Raw genomic sequence first — 27,188 nt, forward strand, 5'->3', positions numbered from 1 at the left:
ATGGGAATGGCAAATGCAAAACCCATGGAGGGACCCCTCCCCTACTAACTATGCCAATGCGTGAAATAGGGCTGAGACCCCCAAACGCGGAGGGGATCCGGGCTGCGCATACTATACATGTACCATGGAAGGAAACCAAGTTGACAGCTATGGAACGAACCATGAAGCCCCTGTTAACAGAACCACACCGAGCGAGGGAGAAGTTAGTTGAATGGTTTGAGAATCATGGCCTGAACCACGGGGACGTAGGGATAATGCGCAACCACGTGCTTCCAAGCGGAGTTTGGCGACAGGCGAAGTTAACTGCCAACTGGCCGGAGGACCGAGCGGGAGGTGAGGAAGCAGGGGTATGAGAGGTCCAGGTCAATACCCATTTCATTGCGATACGGGACGAGCTTCTGCCGCCTGACCAAGATTGGGATAAGGTTTATAAAAATTCCCAGCGACAGGATTAAAGGGCCAGTCATTTTTTGGACCGACCAACACGGGCTCCAGTCACGCGTGGGGGGTGGGCGGGGGGGGGGGATTCGCAGATGTAGCGACTATTTCACAAGTTTGTTCATGGAAGGACTTTTACCCCCTGTCTGAAAGTATTTGAAGTACATGTAGGTCACTCTGTAAGGCTTGCAATAAGTGTGTTTCTATCCTTAAGCAAACCATATTAAAGCATTATACTGCAATTAAAGGTTGAACTCACAAAGTCTCAATCTTCAAAGTCGTGGTGGCACCTTGCCAAGTCAGTCTCTATTGTATGCTCCCCTTCCATCATCTCCCAATGCCTCAAATGTCATGATATCCTAGACTCTGCTCAAGTTAAAGAGGAATGTCTCAACACAGTGTTAGCCTCAAAATCCCATCCTTCTGTTCCTATCTTGCATGCTCATACCCAGGTCTACGGAACGATGTGTCCTCCTTATCCATAAAGGTTGAGAACAGCCTGTCCAGCCTCGACCCTGATTATGTGATGGGGCCAGTTAGCATATGCGCCCATGTTCTCAAATCATACTTTGCTACACTTGCGTCTCCTCTGTCTTTGCTTTCCAGCCTCCCCTTCTCATTTTGCCACCTCTGATCTGCTTAAAAGTTAGAAAACATCACTCCCAATATCAACCACAAGGATTTACAGGCCAATTGCTAGCATCTGAGGAGTTTAGACATTGGCTTCCAGATCTCAGGCAGGATAGGACACAATTTTCTCTGAGAAATTCACCTCAACTCTCACAAATCAAATGTAAAACCCAAGTGTACAAAAACAGTGCCATACCATACTTTGTTAAGATACGTAATTAATTATATACACGTGAGGTACCCATGCTATGCACGGGTGGGAGGCCAGAAGCAAACAGACAATGCGGAAACAGCGAATGCTAAAACATGAAACCAATAAATTCCACATTCCTGTAGCACCTTCAGTCGTACGTCAGACATGGACAGCAAGTTCGTGAAGGACTTCCATGAAAAACGTACTCGTTTGCAAACAAACAGGTACGTGTGTTCCATACCCAGTCAATGGCGAATCTGCATATGGCGATCCGCGAATGTCACGTTTAGAAAGTAGAAACCATCACGGCATTCCGTCATTCACTTGAACTCGATATTTCTTTTTTCATTCCAAACAGCATAACTCCAATCACAAATTAAATAACACTAGGGAGATACCCGTGCTATGCACGGGTGGGAGGCCAGAAGCAAACAGGCAATGCAGATACGGCGAATGCGAAAGCATGAAACCAATAAATTCCACATTCCTGTTGCACCTTCAGTCGCACGTCAGACGGACAGCAGGTTCATGAAGGACTTCCATGAAAAACGTACCCATTCGCAAACAAACGGGTATGTTCACGTATAGAAACATCAATCGTGGGACCGTGGCGAATCTGCATATGGCGATCCGCGAAGTTCACGTTCAGAAAGTAGAAACCATCATGGCATGTCGTCATTCACTTGAACTCGATATCTCTTTTTTAATTCCAAACAACATAACTCCAATTAATCACAAAATAAACTTTTAACAACATTGAAATGTTTCCTTCATTGTAAAAACTACCAAATCAACAGTTAAAAGGATTTTGAGCCGATAGCTGTTACGGCCTTGGCAAGGTCGATGGAGACAGTGATCCGTTAACGTATTCACCGCCCAAATAGCGATGTGGAATTCTCTCATGTAGAAATTAAATGTCGTTTGAACTTTGGCCGAGGTCATTATTTACTTTTAATGATGTTTATATACGAATGATGTTTAATGATGTTTATATTGGTTTTGGGTCATCCTCTCCGCATATCTCGTGGGATTGTAAGTTGGAGAGACAGCCGTGATGGCGGGGAGCGAGGGGGTTGGAATTCTCTCAAGCAGGGATTTAACCCGTGTCCTTATAAAAGGTCTTTGTCCGAGGTCACCGAGTTCGATCGGTGCAGCCGTTTGTGCGACACCGGGAAAACAACATCGTCACAATGAAAACATTGTCACAATGAACGTTATGCGAACGCGAATGTTATGCAGGAGTCCAAACCTGAGAATGCTGGAGACCAAAGCTGAAATTGGGAAAACTAAATAGCCTATTTTACTCCTGGAGATCCCAGGATTACCCACCCAAAATATTGTTGCAATCGGTTCAGCAGTTTTTATGGTACCTTCGAACGGACAGACAGACAGACAGACAGATGGACGGACATTTGGTGAATTATAGTAAGATCAATATTTTAAAAAAACAAGAAGACGTCATGCGTAGCACGATACTAGCAAAATCCCCCCCCCCCCCCCCCCAATAAGTTTCCCATTGATACAGCAAATTGTCCATTTCATGAAGATTAAAATTTACGATCTTGATCAAAGATCAAAGCAGGATGAAAAGTGACCATTTTTCAGATGAAAAATGATGATTTTAGAAGTTTGACCTTGAGTTGACCTTTGACCTTTTGACCTCATAAATGGTTGGTTTCCCAATTCAGTGAGGCAATACACAAATGCTGTTCTATTTTCAAGTCACCGGGAAGAAAAGTGACTATTTTTCAGATGAAAAATGGTGATTTTGGAAGGTTGGCCTTGAGTTGACCTTTGACCTTTTGAACTCAAAAAATAGTACGTTTCCCAATTTAGTGACTCGATATGCAAATGCTGTTCAATAGTCAAGTCAATCGGTTGAGAATTGACGGCTTTTCAGATGAAAAATGATGATTTTAGAAGTTTGACCTTGAGTTGACCTTTGACCTTTTGACCTCAAATAGTTGGTTTCCCAATTCAGTGAGGCAATACACAAATGCTGTTCTATTTTCAAGTCAACAGGAAGAAAAATGACGATTTTTCAGATGAAAAATGATTTTGGAAGGTTGACCTTGAGTTGACCTTTGACCTTTTGAACTCACAACTAGTATGTTTCCCAATTTAACGACTCGATGTGCAAATGCTGTTCAATTTTCAAGTCAATCGGTTGAGAATTGACGGCTTTTTAGATGAAAATCGTATTTTAAAAATTGACCTTGAGTTGACCTTTGACCTTTTGACCTCAAAAATAGTGCGTTTCCCAATTTAGTGACTCGATATGCAAATGCTATTCAATTTTTAGGTCAATCGGATTTTAAATGGCGATTTTAGAAATTTGACCTCCAGATGACCTTTGAACTCAAAATCAATAGGCTCGTCAATTGGGACGACCTATACAACTTTTTAAAGTTTTGTGATGATCAGTTTAGAAATGTGACCTGTAGGCCGGTGACAAAAACAAACAAGAAGACGTCATATGGAGCACGATACTTGCAAAATCCGCCCCCCCCCCCCACCCCCACCCCAAGAATTTTTTTTTCATTGATACAGCAAATTGTCCATTTCATGATTAAAATTGACAATCTTGATCAAAGCTAAGATCAAAGCTAAGCTAATAGGAAGAAAAGTGACGATTTTTCAGATGAAAAATTATGATTTTGGAAGGTTGACCTTGGACCTTTTGACCTCAAAAATAGTATGTTTCCCAATTTAATGACTATATGCAAATTCTGTTCAATTTTCAACTCAATCGGTTGAGAATTGACGGCTTTTTAGATGAAAATTGATGATTTTTAAAATTTGACCTTGAGTTGACCTTTGACCTCAAAAATAGTATGTTTCCCAATTTATTGACTCGATATGCAAATGCTGTTCAATTTTCAAGTCAATCGGTGGAGAATTTACGGCTTCTTAGATGAAAATTGATGATTTTTATCATTTGACCTTGAGTTGACCTTTGACGTTTTGACCTCAAAAATAGTTCATTTCCCAATTTAGTGACCCAATATACAAATGCTATTCAATTTTCAAGTCAAACGGATTTAAAATGGCGATTTTAGAAATTTGACCTCCAGATGACCTTTGACCTCAAAATCAATAGGCTTCTCAATTGGGACGACCTATGCAACTTGGGAAAGTTTCATGACGATCGGTTTAGAATTGTGACCTGTAGGCCGGTGACAAACAGACAAACAAACAGACAAACAGACAGACAAACAGACAAACAGACAGAACCACAAACGCAACCGACCAATATACTTGAAAAATCTTCGATTTTGCAAGTAACAAACAAACAAACAAACAAACAGACAGACAGAACCACAAACGCAACCGACCAATATACTTGAAAAATCTTCGATTTTGCAAGTAACAAACAAACAAACAAACAAACAAACAAACAGACAGACAGAACCACAAACGCAACCGACCAATATACTTGAAAAATCTTCGATTTTGCAAGTAACAAACAGACAGACAGAACCACAAACGCAACCGACCAATATACTTGAAAAATCTTCGATTTTGCAAGTAATAAACTTTTAACAACATTCGTGACATAAAAAATATTTAAATCATGATGTGAAGTTCCGTACGGTTGGGTGAACACAATTACGAATTCAAAATCGTAATTGTATTCACTCAATTCCAATCATCAATTGATACTTTAACAAAACGATCAACACGATTAACATTTAACGATTAAACATTACGATTGAATGCCAGTTGTATTGGGATATTATCAAACCCGCGCATTGCCTCATCTGTCCACTTCCGGATTCACTGCAGGTTGGTAATTCTCATCAAAATCTAAACAGCATTTGTAGAATTTCAATAAAAGCCACATCACTGTTCCTATCGGTAAATATTATTCATTAGTGTTTGGAAAAACTGGAAAATTGGAAAAATTGGAAAAATTGGGAAAACAATATAGTGTAGCGGTTACCTTATTGGGACATAATCCACGGGCACGGGCCAGTGGGGTTTTGATGGTGTGGGCGTGGCGTGCGCGCGGTTGTTGGAGCCACACCCTCCGAAGAGGGTTTTGGCGTAATAAAAGCTGTTTGAGTTCCGTTCACGAAAAGAGTTCTGTTGGAATAAAGGAGCTTTGAACACCAAAGAAATGGCCTCGTCCTCTCGTCATCCGCAACTCCTACATTGGTCACCCCGGCTGCTCCCGAAAGTTTTCGGGGGCTTCAAACGAACATGGCAAACGCAGTTTCGATCGAACTGCCGGCGTTTTGGGAACGACGGGCGGCCGTTTGGTTCGCGCAGGCTGAGGCCCAGTTCGCCCTTCGGAACATTTCCGTGGGCGACACGGCGTATTGTTGGGTCGCGTCTGCGCTCGGCTCCTCCACTGCGACCAGGATCCTCCGAAGGGATGCAAGTACGAAACGTTGGCGGCACTGCTGCTCGTCTCCTTCGCGTGCACTGAGGCCGAGCACTGCTGCTCGTAACCTTCGCACACACTACGGCCGAGCACTGCTGCTCATAACCTTCACACGCACTGCGGCCGAGCACCTCCTCTGCGACCAGAGTGGTGAGCCTTCTCCAGGATCCTCTGAAGGGACGCAGGTACGAGACGTTGGCGGCACTGCTGCTCGTCTCCTTCGCGCGCACTGAGGCCGAGCACTGCTGCTCGTAACCATCGCGCGCACTGCGGCCGAGCACTGCTGCTCGTAACCTTAGCGTGCACTGCGGTCGAGCACCTCCTCTGCGACCAGAGTGGTGAGCCTTCTCCAGGATCCTCTGAAAGGACGCAGGTACGAGACGTTGGCGGCACTGCTGCTCGTCTCCTTCGCACGCACTGAGGCCGAGCACTGCTACTCGTAACCTTCGCGCGCACTGCGGCCGAGCACTGCTGCTCGTAACCTTCGCGTGCACTGCGGCCGAGCACCTCCTCTGCGACCAGAGTGGTGAGCGTTCTCCAGGATCCCCCGAAGGGACGCAGGTACGAGACGTTGGCGACACTGCTGCTCGTCTCCTTCGCGCACACTGAGGCCGAGCACTGCTGCTCGTAACCTTCATGCGCACTGAGGCCAAGCACTGCTGCTCGTAACCTTCGCGCACACTGCGGCCGAGCACCTCCTCTGCGACCAGAGTGGTGAGCCTTCTCCAGGATCCTCCGAAGGGACGCAGGTACGAGACGTTGGCGGCACTGCTGCTCGTCTCCTTCACGCGCACTGCAGCCGTGCGCTGCTGCTCGTCACCTTCACGCAACTCCTACATACTACAACTACAACTCGTGAAAACTCTACATCTACAACTACAACTACAACTCGCATGTAGAAAACTACAACTCGCGCAACTACAACTCCTAATCCTACTCAGCAGCCTCCCCCGAGGCCCGTGAGGAACCTCAGCAGCCTCCCCCGAGGCCCGTGAGGACCCTCAGCGGCCTTCCCCGAGGCCCGTGAGGAACCTCAGCAGCCTCCCCCGAGGCCTTGACCAGCCTCCTCGATTGGCTCAACCACACCCCAGGGCCGTCCCCCGTTGCGTAAGTCCGCGGTTGGCCCGCCCACCTCCAAGCCACTCACAGCCCCTGCTCGGGTCATCAGTCGTTTCAGCCGGGTGGTTAAGACCCCCCGAAAACTGACATTGCCCGAATGCGAGTGCATTCTGGGGGCGCGCATGTAGCGGTTACCTTATTGGGACATAATCCACGGGCACGGGCCAGTGGGGCTTTTGATGGTGTGGGCGTGGCATGCGTGCGGTTGTTGGAGCCACGCCCTCCGAAGAGGGTTTTGGCGTTATAAAAGCTGTATGAGTTCCGTTCGCGAAAAGAGTTCTGTTGGAATAAAGGAGCTTTGAACACCAAATAAATGGCCTCGTCCTCTCGTCATCCGCAACTCCTACAATAGCCTATTTTACTCCCAGGGGTCCCAGAAATTTTACTCCAGGGGGTCATATGATTACCCACCCAAAATATCGTTGCGATCGGTTCAGCCATTTTTGCGCTACCTTCGAACGGACAGACAGACAGACAGACGGACGGACGGACATTTGGTGAATTATAGTAAGATTGTATTCCCTTTTTTTTTTTTAACCACGTGCTCTTTTAATAATTTTTTTTAGTAGGAAGTAATTATTACATGTATATCTTTTAAATAACATTTTGCTGATTCTGACACACCTTTTCTTTAATCCTTCCCCTGCTTTTTGTTGTATTTACCCTGCTTTAGTTTATACTCCCTTATGGTCACGTTATTACTGCTTTAGTAATGCATTTAAGTCCCTTTGCCTGTCTGTTTGTTTGTCCGCACAGAATAAATATGATTTTCTCTGTAACCGTTAGTCCGATTGATAGGAAATTTTCACCATAGGTGCACCTCCTCCTGTAGAATACTTTAATGATACACACATATGTGTGTATCACATATGTATGTCACATGGTACGGGTGCCGTCTTGGAAAAACCGAAAAATCTTGCACCTCTATATCTCCGAAAGTGCTGCATAGAAAAAATTGAGACATGGCTCATTGTAAAGAACTCTCCATGGGGAATAAAATATATTAATGATGAAGTCATAGGTGCCTCCATTATGACGTCATAATTTGACAAGTACGAAACTTCATCCGATCAGGATGAAATTTCTTGAGCCTCCAATGTCATATTTTCTAGGGATAAATTGGTGGAGAAAAAAAAGTAATGATTACGTCATCGGTCACGTGGTTCGGCCGCCATATTTGTTTCAACATAAAAGCCTTAAAAACCACTAGAAACACGTCCTGGCGAGGGTCTGCAATCTGATTGCTCTTTCTTGTTTTACAATTAAATTTGTTTGCATTCCTAGACATTCCGCAGTATGTATAGACATCAGGCTGTTCAAGTGCTCTTTCTTTTTTTAATTGCTTACACTGTCACATGTATAATGTAGATGGTTTAGCCTTTTTGACTTGCAGTGATCAAATAAGTTTGTGATTTTTTTTTCTTCTATCTTTTGTTATAATGCCCTTTCTCAGCATGTTAACTAGTACGCACTTTAATTACATTACAATGTACTATTTTGCTGCCATTTCTGGTTTTCTGCGTTTGAATGTTTACGTTCGGTTGAATAAAACCATTTTACTACTACAGTGGAACCTTGACTTACGAGTGCCCCAACTTACGAGTTTTTCGAGATACGAGCCGTCGCTCAGGCGGTTTATTGCTTTGAGATGCGAGCCGAGATCCGAGTTACGAGCTTTCGCCACCCGGTCACGTGGTTATCTTGCCGTGCACGTACAGTACGTATCTCTGTCGTATAGCGCTGCATTTTTTTTTTCGCATTTTGGTTATTTCGAGTTCACGCCGCCAGGTGGGTTCTGGTCACGTGGTTATCTTGCCGTGCACGTACAGTACGTATCTCTGTCGTATAGCGCTGCATTTTTTTTTCCGCATTTTGGTTATTTCGAGTTCACGCCGCCAGGTGGGTTCTGGTCACGTGGTTATCTTGCCGTGCACGTACAGTACGTATCTCTGTCGTACAGCGCTGCATTTTTTTTTTCGCATTTTGGTTATTTCGGAAAATTTCTTAGTTTTAACCATGGGGCCTAAGAAAGTGAGTGGCAAGTGCAGTGCTGAGAAGAAGAAGAGGATGATGTGCTTGGATATAAAACACGCAATCGTCGAAAAACATGAGCGAGGTGTCGAGGAGGACGTATATAACGGCAGAGGAGAAGAGCATGCCAGGCCACAACTTGTTCAGAATGCCGGTGATAGCTCGCCTTCTCTTTGTGGAAAACACGGTGAGATCCTTAACATCCAACAACTAATGGGACGCAAACGGGGCGCCCAGTTTAGCGGTACACACATTGATGAATCACCCTGCCTGTGATTCACCCATGACAGGTTATAGCTGGGTCGGGATTCAAACCCAGGCTGGACAGTTTAGACTTTAGAGTCAAGTGTGTGTACCTCCAGTCCAGGCCATCCTGCCAACTTGTATGCTGCATACAGGTGAAATATAAAGCGCGAGATATTTTTATATATACTGTATATTTAAAAAAAAATTGGTGTGGTTTTTGGCGGGCTGGAACGGATTAATAGCATTTCAATGCATTTCAATGGGGAAATTTGATTTGAGATACGAGCAATTTGAGTTACGAGCTCGGTCACGGAACGAATTAAACTCGTAAGTCAAGGTTCCACTGTACTACTACTACTACTACTACTACTACTACTACTACTACGACTACTACTACTACTACTACTACTACTGTGCTATAGAAGCTTGGTACTGTTGGCATACGAGGCTACTTTAATGCCTGGCATTCAGACTTTTTCCATGAGCACAATTAGTTAATTGCTATTAATGGCATTCTCTCCTCTTATCTAATCTCATCGCTTGGTGGAGGATGGAATACCTCAAGGTAGTGGCCTAGGGACTCGCGTTTTTTTGTTATTGTTGTTGTTGTTGTTGTCGTGGTATACAAGATCGAGGCTCGTGAAAGAGCTAACATTAATCACACAAAAAGTCAAACCGACACATAAAACTTATAATAAGGGGAGCGGTAGACAAGATGGGGAGAGAGGGGGAAGGACACAACATTTGAGAGCAGGGACATCGAGAGATCTGTGGGAGGGAGAGGGCTTGGGGGAGGTGGGAGAGGTATAAAACATGTATATTATGTATATTAGCTCTATACAAAATATATACTGTGTACAGTACATTACATGGGGACATTCCCATATCAGTTCAACTTTAACATATCAGCAAGATAACAGAAGCTGAGAATACAACGATTGCCACCAATCTTGCATACTTTGCAGCACAGCCCAAAAGAATCAGCAATTTGAACAAATGATTATTTTGCATAAGGTAGCAAATCATTGTTACAATACCTCTGAGGCAGACTCGGCAACCCGAGATCCCTTACCAAAGATTTTTGTTCATTAAATTGCTGTTGCTGGGGGCTTGTATCTTTCTCAACAATGCCATTACAGGACGAAAAGTCATTGCTCGTCTCCTGCCCCACCATAGTTGTTCTCTCAGAACGATGCAAAATGGCATCTGCAGCTATGAGAACAAAAATAAGAAATTTAGGTTAGCGTGCAAAAACAGACAGCAGAAGCATCATACCACCAAGGAATGCAAGTAAAAGAAAGCTATAAAAAATAATAATAAAAAAACACCTTTAGAGGCCATTTTTCCCCGCAAGCGGGGGTTGGCCTTTTTCGGGAACTGTGGTTGTTGTTGTTTTTCGGTCCCCTTTTTGAAGCAATGTTTTACGGCCGGATGCCCTTCCTGATATGGGGTAAAAGGTATTGCTGACGCCAACCCTTTTTGCCACCTTTAACGACAAGCAGGGAATTACCAGTGAACTGGTACTCAATTTGCCGACCTCGGAAGGATGACAGGCTGAGTCAACCCCCCTGGCGTTAATTCAGCGATTGACCGGGATTCGAACCCAGGATCCTAGGATCCTAAGCCGGCACCCTAGCCGCTAGCCCAACACCAGAGAACAAAAATAAGAAATTTCATTCTATGAGAACTATGAGAACAAAAATAAGAAATTTAGGTTTGTGTGCAAAAACAGACAGCAGAAGCATCATACTACCAAGGAATGCAAGTAAAAGAAAGCTATGTAGCATAATAAAACACAAGGAAGACATGGGTGAGTTTGAGTGTGTGGGACTTGAGGAAATGTCGAAAAACAAAAAAATGAGATGCAAAAAGCAAGGGCCATGGAAAAGATGAGAAAAAAGAGAGATGAGAAGACAGAATAAAACAAAACAGTTATGAAAGAGGAAAAAAATAATTGGAGTAAAGGAAGCCAAAAGACAGGGTAGAAGAAAAGAGGAGAATATAAAAAACGGGGAAGGGGTTCGTGAAACAAACAAGGATGCAAATCTTAATAGAGGACAGCCCCCAACCAGACCTGAAAAATGGGACGTGTGGACATTGCATTTGATAAAATTAATATATTTTTTAAAACTTGTAGAAACGTAAAAGGTGTACAAACTAATGAATAATTCAGGGTGGGTAATGGTGATGGTAGAATGCATAAAATAAAAAAATTCAAAGATAGGGGAAAGGGTATAGTGTATATAAATAAATAATCCAAAATGGTGTTTTTTTGTTTATTTTTTAAATGGGATATTGCCTGCCACAAAGCCTTAGGCCACTCGAGGTGGGGGCTACACCAAAAAAAACAAAAGCAGAACAACCAGCCCCTTGGATTGAAATAAGACAAATGTAGAAAGTAGTCTCTTCACAGAACAAAAAGGGCTGGGAGGGATGAGTTCGTCTGCTTCGAGACAACAGTGCCTCTACCCCCATTAAAGTGCAGATGGTAGAGTGTATATAACTAAATAAATAATTCTATAATTTCAGTGTTGGTAGTGTAGATGGTAAAATGTATCTAAATATATAAAGGTTCCCAATAATAAATATACTGTGCATTCCTGTACTATTCTCTCCCATAAGGAAATTTTAAATAGCAAAAATTTGGAAATAGAATCGTGCGTGCGTGCGTCCACAACTTTTGGCTCCGATTCCAAAATAATTTGACGTACCCAATGCCCAGATGTTATGACATACATGTAACAAATATGAAGCAAATTCATCCAGTTATTTTCAAGGCTAAGCCCTAGATTGACATATAGATGGAGAGTGGGTCGAGTGCCCGGAACAAAAGGCAGGGGGTGGGTCGAGTGTCAGGGGCAAAAGACAGGGGTGTCCGGGGCCGGTAGCAAGCAGATTTTTTTTTTAATGAGAAACACCCTTGTGGTGTTCCTAATGCTGCCCCAATGTCCACCTCCATGGAAAATAAGTAAATAAACTGAGAGATCGAAATGACTATGTTAATAAAGAGCAGGCATGATGGGACAAATGTTCTCATCTTGTGTCAAAGTTTTTTGTATTCCCTTGTAATTTGATTGCTTTGGGTGAGTAGGTGTGGAGGCGGGGGAGGGCGGGTGGGGGGGGAAAGGGAATGGCAAAAAAAGTGCAACATTGTGAAACAAAAAGAAGCATATAAAGACATGAGTAAGAGATTGGAAAGAAAAAAAGTTTCTAAGAAAAGGAGTAGACTGCAAGATGAAATCCCCACCAATATGAGGCCGAACGCCTTCTTGCTGTTTCTTGATTGCAGCCAAAACAGGGGCCACATCACGGTTTTGGGAGAAGTCTGTTCCCTGGATTGTTGGTCCGTTAGCCCTTGCCACAACTTCTCCAATACCTACTCGTTGCAAAGCCTCCTAGAAAAAGAGTAATAAAACAAAATGTTGAACATATGCAGATTGAAAAGAAAATGGGGTAAAAGGTTGAGGGAAAAGGAGTTCTAAAGCCAACGAAAATAGAAAATACAGGACTCAAAGTAGGATCTGAGGTGCCGTTACTTCCTTATAAACTACCTGCCATTTTGCTCATGCAGCAACAGGTACAGTCACGTGAAAAAGTAAGTACACCCAATGTAAAGTTTTGACTTTATCAACTTATTTCAACATACAGCTATTTGATCTTCATTTCAACAATATTGATAGATAAAGGTGATATAATATAACAAATATCATGAAACATTTACATTTTGTAGTCCATTGTATAATTTAAATAAACATAAATGCAAATTTCGCCTGTGGAAAAAGTAAGTACACCCTTGGCTCTAATACAGACTTGGCATTTAATATGGAATTTTTTTTTTTACTTGACTTGGGTTTACTTTCTTAACTCAGTATATCAATCTGGTGAGTTTCTTTTACACTTTGGTGATTTATTTGTTAAAAGAACCATGTCACTGATTGTCTGTCGCAGCAAGAAGTCAACAACAGGATTATATCACAGGTGGCGTGGCAAAATGTACGGACAGGTGCATTTGACGATTGGCTTCACAGTCAGGTATACAAGGGTTGTTGCGTTCTGTATTAGTGGAAAAGAACTGCTGCACGTCTCCAAAAGTTATTGCCGCTTCCTCTGGAGATGGTCCGTCAACTCGACAATGCTGTTTGTCATGGAGTGGTGGCTTTACAAAATTACGGCATGAAAGAGCATGCTATTGCTCGGCAGTATGGCATCACTCAAGGTCAGGTGTCAAAGATCCTGAAACGAAATGCACAGAGGGATGTCCCTACTCCAATACTGAGGCCAGGACGTCCCCGCATAACCAGAAGGAGGGATGATCGCCAGCTGCACCGGTTAGTCCGCAATGGCCGTACCAAGTCAGCTAATCGGCTTAGGGCTGAGTGGCAGCAACTGACAAATGTGCCTGTATCCAGAAGGCTAGTCAACCAACGACTGGTTCAAGCAGGCTATCGTGCCAGGCGTCCCCTGAGAAAGCCACGCCAGACCAGACAACACCGCCAGCACCGATTGCAGTGGGCCAGAGAGCACCGTCAATGGCAGCCAGGACACTGGAATCACGTGACCTTCAGTGACGAGTCTAGATTTCTTGTCTATCATCAAGATGGCCGCGTCAGAGTGCGCAGACAAGTGCATGAAGCCCACAACGAAATTGTATAGTGCCAAGGGTCCAAGCTGGAGGTGGTGGGGTGACCGTTTTGGCTGCTTTTCATGCAAGGGGCAAAACTGACCTGGCTGTTCTGAATGGAAACCTGAACCAGTTCAAGTACAGGGCCATTCTGGAAGAAAGATTGCTTCCATTTGCTCGTGCAGCCTTTCGAGGAAACTTTGTCTTCCAAGATGACAATGCACGGCCTCGTCGTGCTCGCATGATCCAACACTTTCTTGCTGACCATGGTATAGAGCATATGGAGTGTCCTGCCATGTCCCCGGATATGAATCCGATAGAGAACTTGTGGGCAGAATTAGCACGTCAAATCGACCACTTGGACCAGCAGCCGACCTCTGTGCGTGAATTGCAGCAGGCTATTGTCACTGCATGGCAAGCGATTCCTGTCCAAACCTTGGCAAATCTCGTGAACAGCATGCCTCAACGTGTACGTGCTCTCCTGAATGCTCGTGGGGGTACACGAAGTACTGAACTGTAATTTTACTGTCCGTAATCCCAGTCGTAATTTAACTTTTGTTTTTGTTAAAAAAAAATTTGGCTAATGTGCAAAATAAAGAGATACTTCTGGAAAACGTACAGAAGTTTAACGCAGTACTGTCCGTGAATTGGGTTCGATATCAGTTTACATCACTTTCAAGGATCAATTTATTTGTTTTGAAATGTCAAATGTGGTTTTTGTTTCTTTTAAAGGTCACATTAACAAAATCTAGAATAATTTCAACATAATTCCAATGAACTTTTGGTTCTAAGACATCTTGAAAAGTAAGTTCACCCCCACAAAAAAAAAATTCCATATTAAATGCCAAGTCTGTAGATGGTATTGCCCCTTTGGCAGAAACAACCTCAAGTAGGCGTTTCTTATAACTGTCTACAAGTCTCTGACATCGACTGGGAGAAATTTTTGCCCACTCCTCCATGCAGAATTATTTCAGCTGTGCGATGTTTGAGGGGTTTCTTGCATGCACGGCTCGTATCAAATCCTCCCACAACATCTCAATGGGATTTAGATCCAGGCTTTGACTTGGCCATTCCAGAACCCTCCATTTCTTTCTTTTCAGCCATTCCTTGGTGGTTTTACTGGTATGTTTAGGATCATTGTCATGTTGCAAGGGGTCCACCTTTGGTTGAGCTTTAACTTTCTGACAGATGGCCTCACATTATCCTCAAGCACCCTCTGGTACAATGAAGAATTCATCGTGGATTATATTATGGTGAGCTGCGCAGGCCATGATGCAGCAAAGCTGCCCCAATCCATAATATTTCCACCACCATGCTTTACAGTTGGTATCAGGCACTTGTGGTCAAATGCTGTCTTTGGTTTTCGCCAAACATGTCTTCTGGTACTGTGGCCAAGTAGCTCTACCTTTGACTCATCTGTCCAGAGCACATTGTTCCAGAAGTGCTGGTCTTTGCCTCGGTGTTCATTGGCAAACTTTATTCTTGCCCTGATGTTCTTTCTGGACAGCAAAGGTTTCCTCCTGGCACACCTCCCATGTAGATCAAATTTGTGCAGCCTCTTTCTAATGCTAGACTCGTGCACTTTGACATCAACAGTGGAAAGAGCTACCTGTAGGTCCCGTGATGACATTCTGGGGTTCTTAGAGACTTCTTTCAGCATCTTGTGGTTTGCTCTCGGGCTGAACTTGCTGGTGCGGCCTGGCCTGAACAAGTTGGCAGTTGTTTGGAATCTTCTCCACTTGTAGATGATCTTCCGGACAGTCGAATGATCGATTTCAAATTATTTGGAGATCTTTTTAAATCCCTTCCCAGACTCGTAGGCATCTATAACCTTCTTTCTGAAGGCCTCAGAGAGCTCTTTTGATCTAGGCATGGTGACGCCGCACACTTCAACAACAAAGAGCAAACCAAACTAAATGTCTGAGGTTGAAATAAGACAGGTTCCTCCAAGATCCTCTCTAACAATGTTCTAATCATTTGCACCTGAGCTGGTGCACCTGATTCTAATTTTAGGTATTTGAAGTAGTGATAAAGGTAGGGGTGTACTTACTTTTTCCACATGCAAAATTTGCATTTATGTTTATTTAAATTATACAATGGACTACAAAATGTAAATGTTTCATGATATTTGTTATATTATATCACCTTTATCTATCAATATTGTTGAAATGAAGATCAAATAGCTGTATTTTGAAATATGTTGAAAAAGTCAAAACTTTACATGGGGTGTACTTACTTTTTCACGTGACTGTATGACCAAATCGCACCCATTTCTGTCTTTCATGAATAAGTTATACAATTTCTGTCCACAACAATTGGGCCAATAAAGTTATACAAAGAATGTAACCAGTTGTGGCGTTGGGATACTCAAATCATTTCTCTCAATGACTATCACAGAGGAATTTGACAATCAAGAACTGAAACTATCACATCAAGACAACTCAAAACATGATATTGTGAAACCTCACTAGTCCGGACCCCAGATAAGCCAGACTAGTCCGCCCTGTAGCTGCTTGCTGGCCTGGCATGACTGTGTGGCGTCAGTTGGTATTTATCTGCCGAGCGATGTGGAGCTTCGAGCAAATGTCTGCTTTACCTTCATCTAACTTTTAGCGCCATAAGGTGTTTAAATTTGGGTCCAAAGAAAAGAAAGAGTGAAGAGAAAAGGAAACATGTGCCTATAACTGTTGCAGACAAGTTAAAAATAAATAATAGACACTTGAAAGTGGCGTGGCTGGAACAAGGATCGTGATGCAGTTCAGCATATCTAAACAAAGTATCTAATATGAAGAGTGACTAGTACTGCATTTTTTGAGTGTGAATCAGAACAACATATGTGTTTTGACAATCAAAAAAGTTGTGAAATCTATTATTTAATGCAAATTACACAAATAATGCTTTTTTTCCAGTTTTTTCTGATAATCTGGACACCCCCACCCACCAGATAGACCGGATTAGCAAGGTTTAACTGTACAGTACTACCATGCAACCACTTGCATTAGTTAAATAAATAAATCATAAGCGATTTAGGAGCAAACCACCAACAAAAATAACCCATCTACCTTGTTATTATCCACACACATATTCCCAAGATATTTCAATTCATCATAAACCGCCTCCATCCACCGACCTCGCACCCTTGGGAGCGAGCATTCAAGCCTGGTGCAAGCACCCAACTCACTGGGGCCCTCACTTGACAGCTCTATGGGTGCAAGCTTTCCACTGCTCATCGTAAATCATAATCTATTTCTGACCAGACATGATGACAAACTACTTCCAAAAGCATTGCATAACATTGATATAGTACTGGTTGGATCACATAATAATCATAAGTGTTAGGCATGCAAAGAATGGAATTGCTTGCAGCAATGGCACAAGAGAGATGATAAGAAACAACAGGATGGGAGTGGGGAGAGTGGGGGAACAGACAGCTGTGGGGGTTCGATAAAGAGGAAAATAGGCCGCAATAGTAGGTAGTGATGAGGATCAGAGTGAAAAGGGAGCAACAAAAGCCAAAATTAAAGTGGAAAGTGTACACACAAGCAACCACTCTTAAAAAGTTCGTAATCGTTGTGGATAAAAAGAATTCATGGGAGCAAAGCAACAAAGGAGCAATTAGTGTTCTCACAAGCATAGAACAAGGAACATTTCCCAGGCTCACAAGATTAGCCACCTGACCTCTTAATTTGTGCCAAATACTTTTAATTTTCCCCAGGCGAATTAGATGCACCCTCGTATTCTGTTTTGTTAAACCAAGGCATCTAACAATCACCATGATCAGCAATGTTCAACAAATAAGCACTTTCGATCGTTGCCTTTTATTCCTTCCACTTCTGCACCCAGTACCGCTCGCTTCTTCACTACTGATTTATTATCGTCAATATCTGAAATACCCTATTTTTGTTGTCTCAAAACAGAAGTGCTATGCTTCTTTAAAAACTACTGACATTACAATTGATTTTCTGTAATTTACAAATCTTACAATAATTTTCATGGTTACACATCATTGTTGTTTATCGAAATGCATGATCAGTTATTGTAGTCCTGTTGCTTAAATATCATGCTATAACACACAATTTGGTATCTGTCTGTCTGTCTGTCTGCAATACATTCTGTCATTACTTATCCAATCTCAACCAAATCTGACAGGAGTCGTCACAACCAAACTAAGGGTCACATGATGGAGGTTGTTGCTACTTAACTTGCCCCCTCCTCCCCCGCCCCCACCCCTCCCTCTCCTCAAAGGCGTTTTCCGTCTTGCCCAAAAACCATGTCAAACTATATAATGTCAAGAGAGCTAATCCTGGCATTTTTCCAAAGCCACTTCTAATTACAATAGTAATAACACTACTGTGTGCGGGCGACCTTGGTATTTAGGGTTAACATTTAGGAATAGTGCGTAAATGAAGAAAATGTGTCAACATCTACAATCTATCCATAAAAACCAAACATGATGTAAATCGGAGGAAATTTATACAAGTTGTGATCAAAAAGGTGTTTTTTGTTCATTAGTTACAATCCAAAAAAAAGTAGGTCAAGGACAATAATCAAATATCATGTGTACAAGTTCAGGGCAGGTCCACTATTATGATGTAAGAGCATCTTCGAAAGCCAAGCAGTCTTTTGAGATTCCACGTTGGCAAAAAAAAATTTTTCCTTTCAGACCACCATTTGACCTTGACTGTTAACCCAGAGGCATATGATGCAAGCTTTTTTTTTTTTTTTTTTTTTTTTTTTTTTTTTTTGTATACAAGATCGAGGCTCGTGAAAGAGCGAAAATTAATCACACAGAAAGACAAACAGACACATAAAACAAATAACATCGGGAGCGGTAGACAAGATGGGGAGAGAGGGGGAAGGACACAAACACAACATTTGAGAGCAGGGACCGAGAGACATGGAGACATCGAGAGATCTGTGGGAGGGAGAGGGCTTTGGGGGGGAGGCATGTGAAGGGGGGGAGGCATGTGAAGGGGGGGAGGCATGTGAAGGGGGGGGGGTGGGAGAGGTATAAACATATGGACACTGCCAGGATTTCCAGGAAATAAGTTGGAATTTCAAACAAGGTGGATCTGGGGTGAATTAGTGGGGGTAGAAAAGATCAAGGTTATGGATGGGGGAAGATAAGAGATGGTGGTGAACAGCTGTTTTAAAGACCTGGAGGGCGGAGAGGGATTGAAGGGAGTGTGGGAGTTTGTTCCACAGGCGGGAGAAAAGAGGAATGAAAGAGTGAAGGTGAGCAGAGAGCCGAGATTTCGGCAGTTTAACCATCAGAGGGTTGCTGGCAGATCTTGTGCGACCTGTAGGAATATTTGGGGGACAGAGCACAGAGAGAGCTGGGGGAGCAAGGCCGGAGAGGAGTCGGTAGAAGACAGAAAGACCACCTACCTGCCTGCGGTGAGTGAGTGAAAGGCCCTCAGAGATAGCTTCATCGCGGGAGATTCCAATGATTTTGAAAGCTTTGGATTCAACAGCGTGAAGCCGAGCCAGGTGTGAGGCAGGAGCACCAGCCCATAGGGGAGAACAGTATTCCATTGAGCTGCGGATGAAAGCCTTGTAAGTGAAAGCCTTGTAAGCTTAGCATAAATGTGCCTTGCACTAGGCTATCTGGAGAGGGTAATTTCGGTCTGATTGGACAAACCCTAGTAAAATTTTGGTGAAAATGGTAAAATGTCTTGAATTGGTCATGACCTTAAAACTAAACTAAACTAAACCGACACCCTCACTGGATTTGCTAGTGGGGATGGTGACTGTGACACCCTGCCAGGACCAAAAAAAACAACACCTGGCAAAGAGCAGATGAGCTCCTGTGGGGAGCCAACGACCATCCAGTAAGGAGATGGTGTCTCCTAAAAAACACCCATCCGGTTTGAACTGGTTCAAGTCATACTAAGGACTTTAAAAACGGTATGTGCTGCTTCCTTGCTTGGAAAGGATGTTTCATTTGCTTGAAAAAATATGTTTGGTGGAAAATGTTTAAAATGTCTATAATTGGGCCTATGATCTTTCAAATTATGTGAAAGTAAAATTAATTGTCAACCCTGTGTACTACCTATTCACATTATTGATGCAAAATGTTATTCCGAAAGTCCCTGCCGGCTCCGAGATACAGCTCAGAAATTGATACAATTGGGAAATGTGAAATGTTGAGGAAGAATTTATTCCCTAAATCGTGGTTTAGTACTCTTAGGCCTGCAAGAAACTATGTAGTACCATTACAAAAATCGCACCCGTATCCGAAGGAAGCGGTTCAAACGAACGAAACCCTTAAGAACACTTTAGAATTACACTTCAGAATTAAACAAGGTGGGTTAGAAAAGTTCCTCTTCATTTTTGATGGATGGAAGGAAGGATGCAGCCAAATATTGAAGCGGCTTCACCGCTTAAAAATTGGGGGTGCCAATTGTATAGACAAACACAACAACAGCAATAACCATTCCCCTATGCTGTAAGGAAGGCTTAACAACGCTGAAATGACACCAGAAAGACAGGACAGATCTGGTGCAGGAACATCAGCTTTGATGAGCTTTCACAAAGTGGGGAGAAGCCAAACATCCACCACGCTCAGATCTGGAACCTTAAGTTTCTCTCCATGAATTGAAAACTGGATGGTTACCTTCTCCAAATACAAACTGTGTGCTCATCTTCATTCCACTTTTCAGTCATCTGTTGAACAGACTCCATGTCCGCTGTGTCGTACTCTTGCCATCAATCCCTGCTGCCCAGACCTCATGGTTTATGCGATACTTATTATCGATCTCTTAGACATTCACTGACCTACAAACCGCATTTCCTCCATGCCATCGCCTTATTATACTGTAATAGGTTTGTGTTTTGTCTAACTGTTCCCCACTCTCTATGGACCTAAATCTCGGTATAAAATAAGAGGAGGGGGGGGGGGGGGGAACAGCAGCCAACATCATTTACTTTACAATTTAAACGAGGCGAATAGTCTTATCGCCTATTAAAAAGGGGAGTTTGAAGATATTTTATTAATTTTATTCACCAGTGACACTTCCAATGAGATTTAGAATCTGAATTGAAATCTGAAATCTGAAATTTAGAAATCTGAAATCAGAATCTGAAATGAGAATTTAGAATCTTACATTTAGAACTTCCCGGTGTGTACCCCGGTTTAGAATAGGTACACCGTACCCCTGCGCATCGTAAGAGGCGACTAAGGGTTGGCGCCAGGAAAGGCATCCGGCCATAAAAAAAACATTACCTCAAACAGGGAACCATGATTGTCATGGGGCCCGCAAGGCTAACCCCTGCTCCAGCGGGGAAAATGGCCTTAAAACGATCATTCATATATATTTTTTTGACACTTCCAATGAGAACAGTGATGTTGTGCCTTGAACTGAAGAATCATTGTGATGTCGGGTTTGAGGTTTGTTGATGTGATTCGCAGGACATCGCAAAGGTGATTGTCTGTTATATTTTATTTCAAACGCCTCTTGTTTAGTGTCATTCGAGAAAATGTTTGCTCACAAATATATGTGTAGCCAAACAAACCCAGCATTGTTTTTGTGTGGCGCCTTGTCTGTGGAAATGGAGACTTTTCCAAGCTCCTGTAGAATTCTGGCAGTGGGAGCTGCTCGTGACTGCGGGACGTGCCATTCATCACACTGCATCTCGATGAGTTCCAACTGCATGTCCTCTGGTGCATCCTCCACGTTAATGGAGAAGGGGCTTGAGAACAGAGAAGAGAGGGGAAGTGTGCCGCATTGGGTTCACTGACTTGTCTCAAACAGACAGAGCTTCATGGCAAATGATTTCATGTGCAAGTACATTTGTGACGCGAATGTGTCTTTCCCTTGCAAGTTTGTGTTCAGCACATTCAGTTGTCTGGTGATGTCAGCTAAAAAGCCCAGGTCTGCAAACCAAGCAGGTTCACGTAGTTCATCGATAAGTAGACGTTTTTCTCTCAACAATCAGTCGATCTCACATTTGAGGGAGAAGAACTGCTTGAGAACAGAGCAATGACTGAGCCATCAAGGAGCCATCACACATCAGAGTGGTAGATCACATCCCCATATTATGCATCAATTTCAGTAGGAATACCCGAAACTCTCTGTGGTTGACTGCTCTCGATTCAATTATGTTGAAAGTTTAAGATTTTTACAACGACGATAGCTAATGCACAGCATAAAAAAAAAAATTTGAAGCGGAAGCAGGGAGCGCAAGCTGTGTAGCTGATCTGTTTTTAGAGTTGGGCATTACATTATGCTGCCTCGTCATGGTCAAAACGCGAACAGCTTTTTATCTGACACAATTGGTGAGAATTTCTCATTCTTCCCAGCAGCAGGCCACATTTAATGATTCCTCTGAAATGATTCGGGGGCCTGTTTAAAATGGTTGCTTGTCTGCATTTGGCCCCCAGGACATCGTTTGGACACCCCTATTCTAAGAGGTCAAGGGGGGCAAAAGGGTAAATAAGGGTCTTAAGGTTTCTAAAAGCCTGGTATTGGCTTAATGGCCAAGGTGGCTAGCTTAAGATCTCAGGGTCTTGACTTTCAGCCCCTGTCGTGCCGTTGAAATAACACCACGTGGGTTGACTCAGCCCGTCATCCTTCCGAGGTTGGGAAAATGAGTACCAGCTTACTGGTAACAGTGGCACTGTCTTATAAAGGGGTCAAAGGTTTCTAAAGGGGATCAAAGGGGTACGGAGGGGGTCCAACTGAGTATGTGGGGGGGTCCAACTGGGTATGTGGGGGGGTCCAACTGGGTATGTGGGGGGTCCAACGGGGTATGTGGGGGGTCCAACGGGGTATGTGGGGGGTCCAACGGGGTATGTGGGGGGTCCAACGGGGTATGTGGGGGGTCCAACGGGGTATGTGGGGGGGTCCAACGGGGTATGTGCGGGGGTCCAGTGGGGTATGTGGGGGGTCCAGCGGGGTATGTGGGGGGTACAGTGGGGTATGTGGGGGGTCCAGCGGGGTATGTGGGGGGTCCAGCGGGGTATGTGGGGGGTTGGGAGGGGTCCAACGGGGTATGTGGGGGGGGGTCCAACGGGGTATGTGGGGAGGGGTCCAACGGGGTATGCGGGGGGGGGGGGGGTCCAACGGGGTATGTGGGGGGGAGGGGTCCAATGGGGTATGTGGGGGGGTGGGGGTCCAACAGGGTATGTGGGGGGTCCAACAGGGGTATGTGGGGGGTCCAGCGGGGTATGTGGGGGGTCCAACGGGGTATGTGAGGGGTCCAGCGGGGTATGTGGGGGGTCCAGCAGGGTATGTGGGGGGTCCAGCGGGGTATGTGGGGGGTCCAGCGGGGTATGTGGGGGGTCCAGTGGGGTATGTAGGGGGTCTAGCAGGGTATGTATGGGGTCTAGCGGAGTATGTAGGGGGTCTAGCCGGGTATGTAGGGGGTCTAGCCGGGTATGTATGGGGTCTAGCCAGGTATGTAGGGGGTCTAGCCGGGTATGTAGGGGGTCTAACCGGGTATGTAGGGGGTCTAACCGGGTATGTAGGGGGGTCTAGCCGGGTATGTAGTGTCTGACTGGGTATAAATGTATAAAGTGTTTGAAGGATATGAAACGTTAAGGGGTCAAAGCAGTCCAAAGGATGTAAAGGTATTATGGGGTCTAAAGGGTATGAGGTATCAATGGACATAAAGGGGAAAAAGAGGGTAAAAAAGGTCTAGGGAGCTTTAAGGAGTCCAAACTATCGAATGGGCTCTCAAGGTTCTGGAGGTCTAAAGTGGGTTTAAATTTAAATGGTATTAAGCCATAAAATCCTTTCTGGGGTGCAAATATATATATATATTTTATTTATTTATACATAATCGAGGCTCGTGGAAGAGCTAGTGAGTACACTTAACTGATCAGGACATAACAGACAAAAACAGGATGCAAAACACAAAACAAGATGCAAAAGGAAAAGTAGAAACAGGGGGAAAACACCAACAGCAGAGGCCAAGATGTAGGGAAACTTGGACAATCAATGGGTGTGGGGAGGAATGGGGGGCAGGAGAGGAGGAATGGGGAGTGAAGGAGAGGAGGAATGGGGGTGTGCAGGAGAGGAGGAATGGGGGGTGCAGGAGAGGAGGAATGGGGGGGCAGGAAAGGAGGAATGGGGGGGCAGGAGAGAATGAATGGGGTGGAGAAAATGGATACAGAATAAAACTCTCAGGAGGGAAAACTGGAAATTTGGAAGGAGGAGGGATTAGGGTAGGGTGGGGGAATGGTTAAGGAGGGTAGAAGATATCAACGTTTTGGATTGGGGGCAATCTGAGATGGTGATGAACAGCTGTCTTGCCGACCTGGAGTGAAAAATGATATTGAAGAAGACCTGGAAGTTGGCTCCACATGGGGGGGGGGGGGGGAGGGGTGGAAAAGGAGTTGATGGTGGACTGTGTGAGCCCTGCAGAAACCTGAAAGGGAAGGGGGAAACAAAGCACAGAAATAGCAGAGGGTGCAAGACCAGAAAGGAGGTGGTGGAAGATAGAAAGACCATGGACCTGTCTGCGATGGTGAAGTGATAGACACATCGACTCAGTTTCATCATGGGAGATTCCAATAATCTTAAACACATTGGATTTCATGGTGACGAGCTGAGCAACATGCGAGGCAAGGCAGCCAGCCCAGAGGGGAGAGCAGCACTCCATCAAGCTGTGGATGAAGGCTTTGTAGGTAGATAGGAGCTCAGGTCCAGGTGTGCCAAGGAATACTTTGTACGACGGAAGATGCCCAGTTGGCAGCTGGCTTTGGAGGCCAACTTTGAAATGTGGTTTGTCCAAGAAAGATAATGGCTGATAGTGAGAACCAGGAGTTTGAAAGACTGAACTTCCTCAAGAAAATTGTAAAGAAAGTAGATAGGAGGATTTGCCAGATGGAGATAGTGAGAGTGTGAGATTTGGCAGGATTGAAAAACATACACTACATGACCAAATGTATGTGGACACCCGAACATGACACATCTCATTCCAAAATCATGGGCATTAGTAAGGAGTTGGTCCCCCCCCCCCCCCCCCCCCCCCCCCCACCCCCCTTTGCTGCTCTAACAGCCTCCACTCTTCTGGGAAGGCTTTCCAGTAGATGTTGGAACATTGCTGCAGGGATTTGCTTCCTTTCAGCAACAAGAGCATCAGTGAGGTCGGGCACTGATGTTGGGCGATTAGGCCTGGCTCGCAGTCGGCATTCCAATTCATCCCAAAGGTGTTCGATGGGGTTGCGGTCAGGACTCAGTGCAGGCCAGTCAAGTTCTTCCACACCGATCTCGACAAACCATGTCTCCATGGACCTCGTTTTGTGCACGGGGGAATTGTTATGCTTAAACAGGAAAGGGCCTTCCCCAAACTGTTGCCACAAAGTTGGAAGCACACAATCGTCTAGAATGTCATTGGATGCTGTAGCGTCAAGATTTCCCTTCACTGGAACTAAGTGGCCTAGCCCAAACCATGAAAAACAGCCCCAGACCATTATTCCTCCTCCACCAAACTTTACAGTTGACACTATGCATTTGGGCAGGTAGCGTTCTCCCGGCATCCGCCAAATTCAGATTCGTCTGTCGGACTGCCAGATGGTGAAGCGTGATTCATCAATAAAGAGAACGCGTTTCCACTGCTCCAGAGTCCAATGGCGGCAAGCTTTACACCACTCCAGCCGACGCTTGGCATTGCGCAATATCTTAGGCTTGTGTGCGGCTGCTCAGCCATGGAAACCCATTTCACGAAGCTCCCGATGAACAGTTGTTGTGCTGACGCTGCTTTCAGAGGCAGTTTGGAACTCGGCAGTGAGTGTTGCAACAGAGGATAGACGACTCGGCGGTCCTGTTCTGTGAGCTTGTGTGGCCTACCATTTCGTGGTTGAGCTTTTGTTGCTCCTCGACGTTTCCACTTCACAATATCTGAACTTACAGTTTACCAGGGCATCTCTAGCAGAGCAGAAATTTGACAAACTGACTTGTTGGAAAGGTGGCATCCTATGACAGTGCCACGTTGAAAGTCACTGAGCTCTTCAGTATGGCCCGTTCAACTGCCAATGTTTGTCTATGGAGATTGCATGGCTGTGTGCTTGATAACATATAGCTGTCAGCAATGGGTGTGGCTGAAATAGCCAAATCTGATAGGTCTGTAGTTATGGGGATCAGATTTACTACCACGAAAGGTGGAGGGAGGTTATGTTTTCACCCATAGTGGGGCAACTTAGCATAACAATTGTGCATTTTGTGAGGAAAGCACCAAATTTGGCACACTAGTAGACTATCATATTATGAAAAGATCTGGATATTGGGCCATCTCAGATTCAGAGATTTGATTTTTGCAAGATTTCGATTCGATTGGGATCGAAGAGAACACCTTCTTCGTCTTCTGTACAGTGAAGTTGCCAGCCCTGAATTCTCTGGCTACATCTGGGTGCTTCATTGGGAGAGCAACCATGTCCCTCAGGTGAACAGGGACCCACCTGGCATAGTGTGTGTGGTCTAAGGCATGGAACCATTGGACCAGTTCCGTCAGGGCATCAAGGTACATCATGAATGAAGCCTGCCGCAGAGAACGCACGTAGACCAGTACCAACATCTCTAGTTCCAGCACAGTTGCCCAGTACTGAAAGTTGGGAATGTCTTCTCCTCTCTGGTGACACCAGTCTTCGAACTCAGGCAGGTCTTCTGCATCATCAGCATATGTCATACAGTGGCGTTCATACGCACGGTGTTGCAGGATGTGCAGTGCCGCTGCAGTGATTTGATGAGCTCTTCTTGTGCGGGTGACGTGGGCAGCTCGCAGGAAGGAGTCGGCCGTCCCTGGCGTTGCAATCTCAGCTTGCAAATCTGCAAAATCTGCAAATCTTGCAAAAATCAAATCTCTGAATCTGAGATGGCCCAATATCCAGATCTTTTCATAATATGATAGTCTACTTGTGTGCCAAATTTGGTGCTTTCCTCACAAAATGCACAATTGTTATGCTATATTTAGTTTAGCTGCCGGACTACCATGTCTGTTTGTCGTTGTCTATTTGTCTGTCTGTGAACAGGATGTCTCAAGAAGTTGTGGACGGATTCAGACGGTTGAAGATTTTGGTTGAAGATCCGGAACCGGATCCAGATACCATAATTTTTCAAGTGATTCTTCATCATTCAGAGATGGAGCCAAAAGCAATATATAGCACGATATTTTAAAAAAGCTGTGGACAGATTATGACAAAACTTGGGGGATGACTTTGTTCGGTGACAAGAACAAGCCGACTCAATGTTGGTTCAGGTCCGGATCCAGATCCGACATATCAATGGGATACAAAACGTAAACTGGTCAGTCTGGTGGAGGTATGCACTCTACAGGGTGCTGGTCCAGTTATGGAATGGAGTGATGTTTTGGTGGATTTCCAAGCGCAAATGACAGGGTGAAAAAAGCAGAGAGAGGTAGTGAAATATGGACAACCTGAGACGTTAGAGAATGTCCTGTCTGGCCTTGACCCTGCTTTGTTGAGGTTTAAATGGCACTAGTGTCCATGTTCTCAAATAACACACACACACACACACACACACACACACACACACACACACACACACACACACACACACACA

General features: G+C 44.4%; 1 protein-coding gene across 3 annotated transcripts in view; it reads right to left on the reverse strand.

Moving 5' to 3' along the window:
* The window catches only part of LOC137424249 (uncharacterized), a 201,648-nt gene that overhangs the window by 62,764 nt on the left and 111,696 nt on the right, over positions 1-27,188 (reverse strand). For all 3 annotated transcript variants that reach the window (XM_078775971.1, XM_078775969.1, XM_078775972.1), the window contains exons 8-9: positions 12,292-12,439; positions 10,117-10,256 (exon numbers count right to left, since the gene is read on the reverse strand). In XM_078775971.1, the coding sequence (XP_078632097.1) occupies positions 10,117-10,256; positions 12,292-12,439 (288 nt within the window). The remainder of the gene's footprint in view (positions 1-10,116; positions 10,257-12,291; positions 12,440-27,188) is intronic.

This window comes from Myxine glutinosa, chromosome 1, assembly GCF_964187855.1.
Source record: "Myxine glutinosa chromosome 1, kmMyxGlut1.1, whole genome shotgun sequence".
In the NCBI taxonomy this organism is placed as follows: Eukaryota; Metazoa; Chordata; class Myxini; order Myxiniformes; family Myxinidae; genus Myxine; species Myxine glutinosa.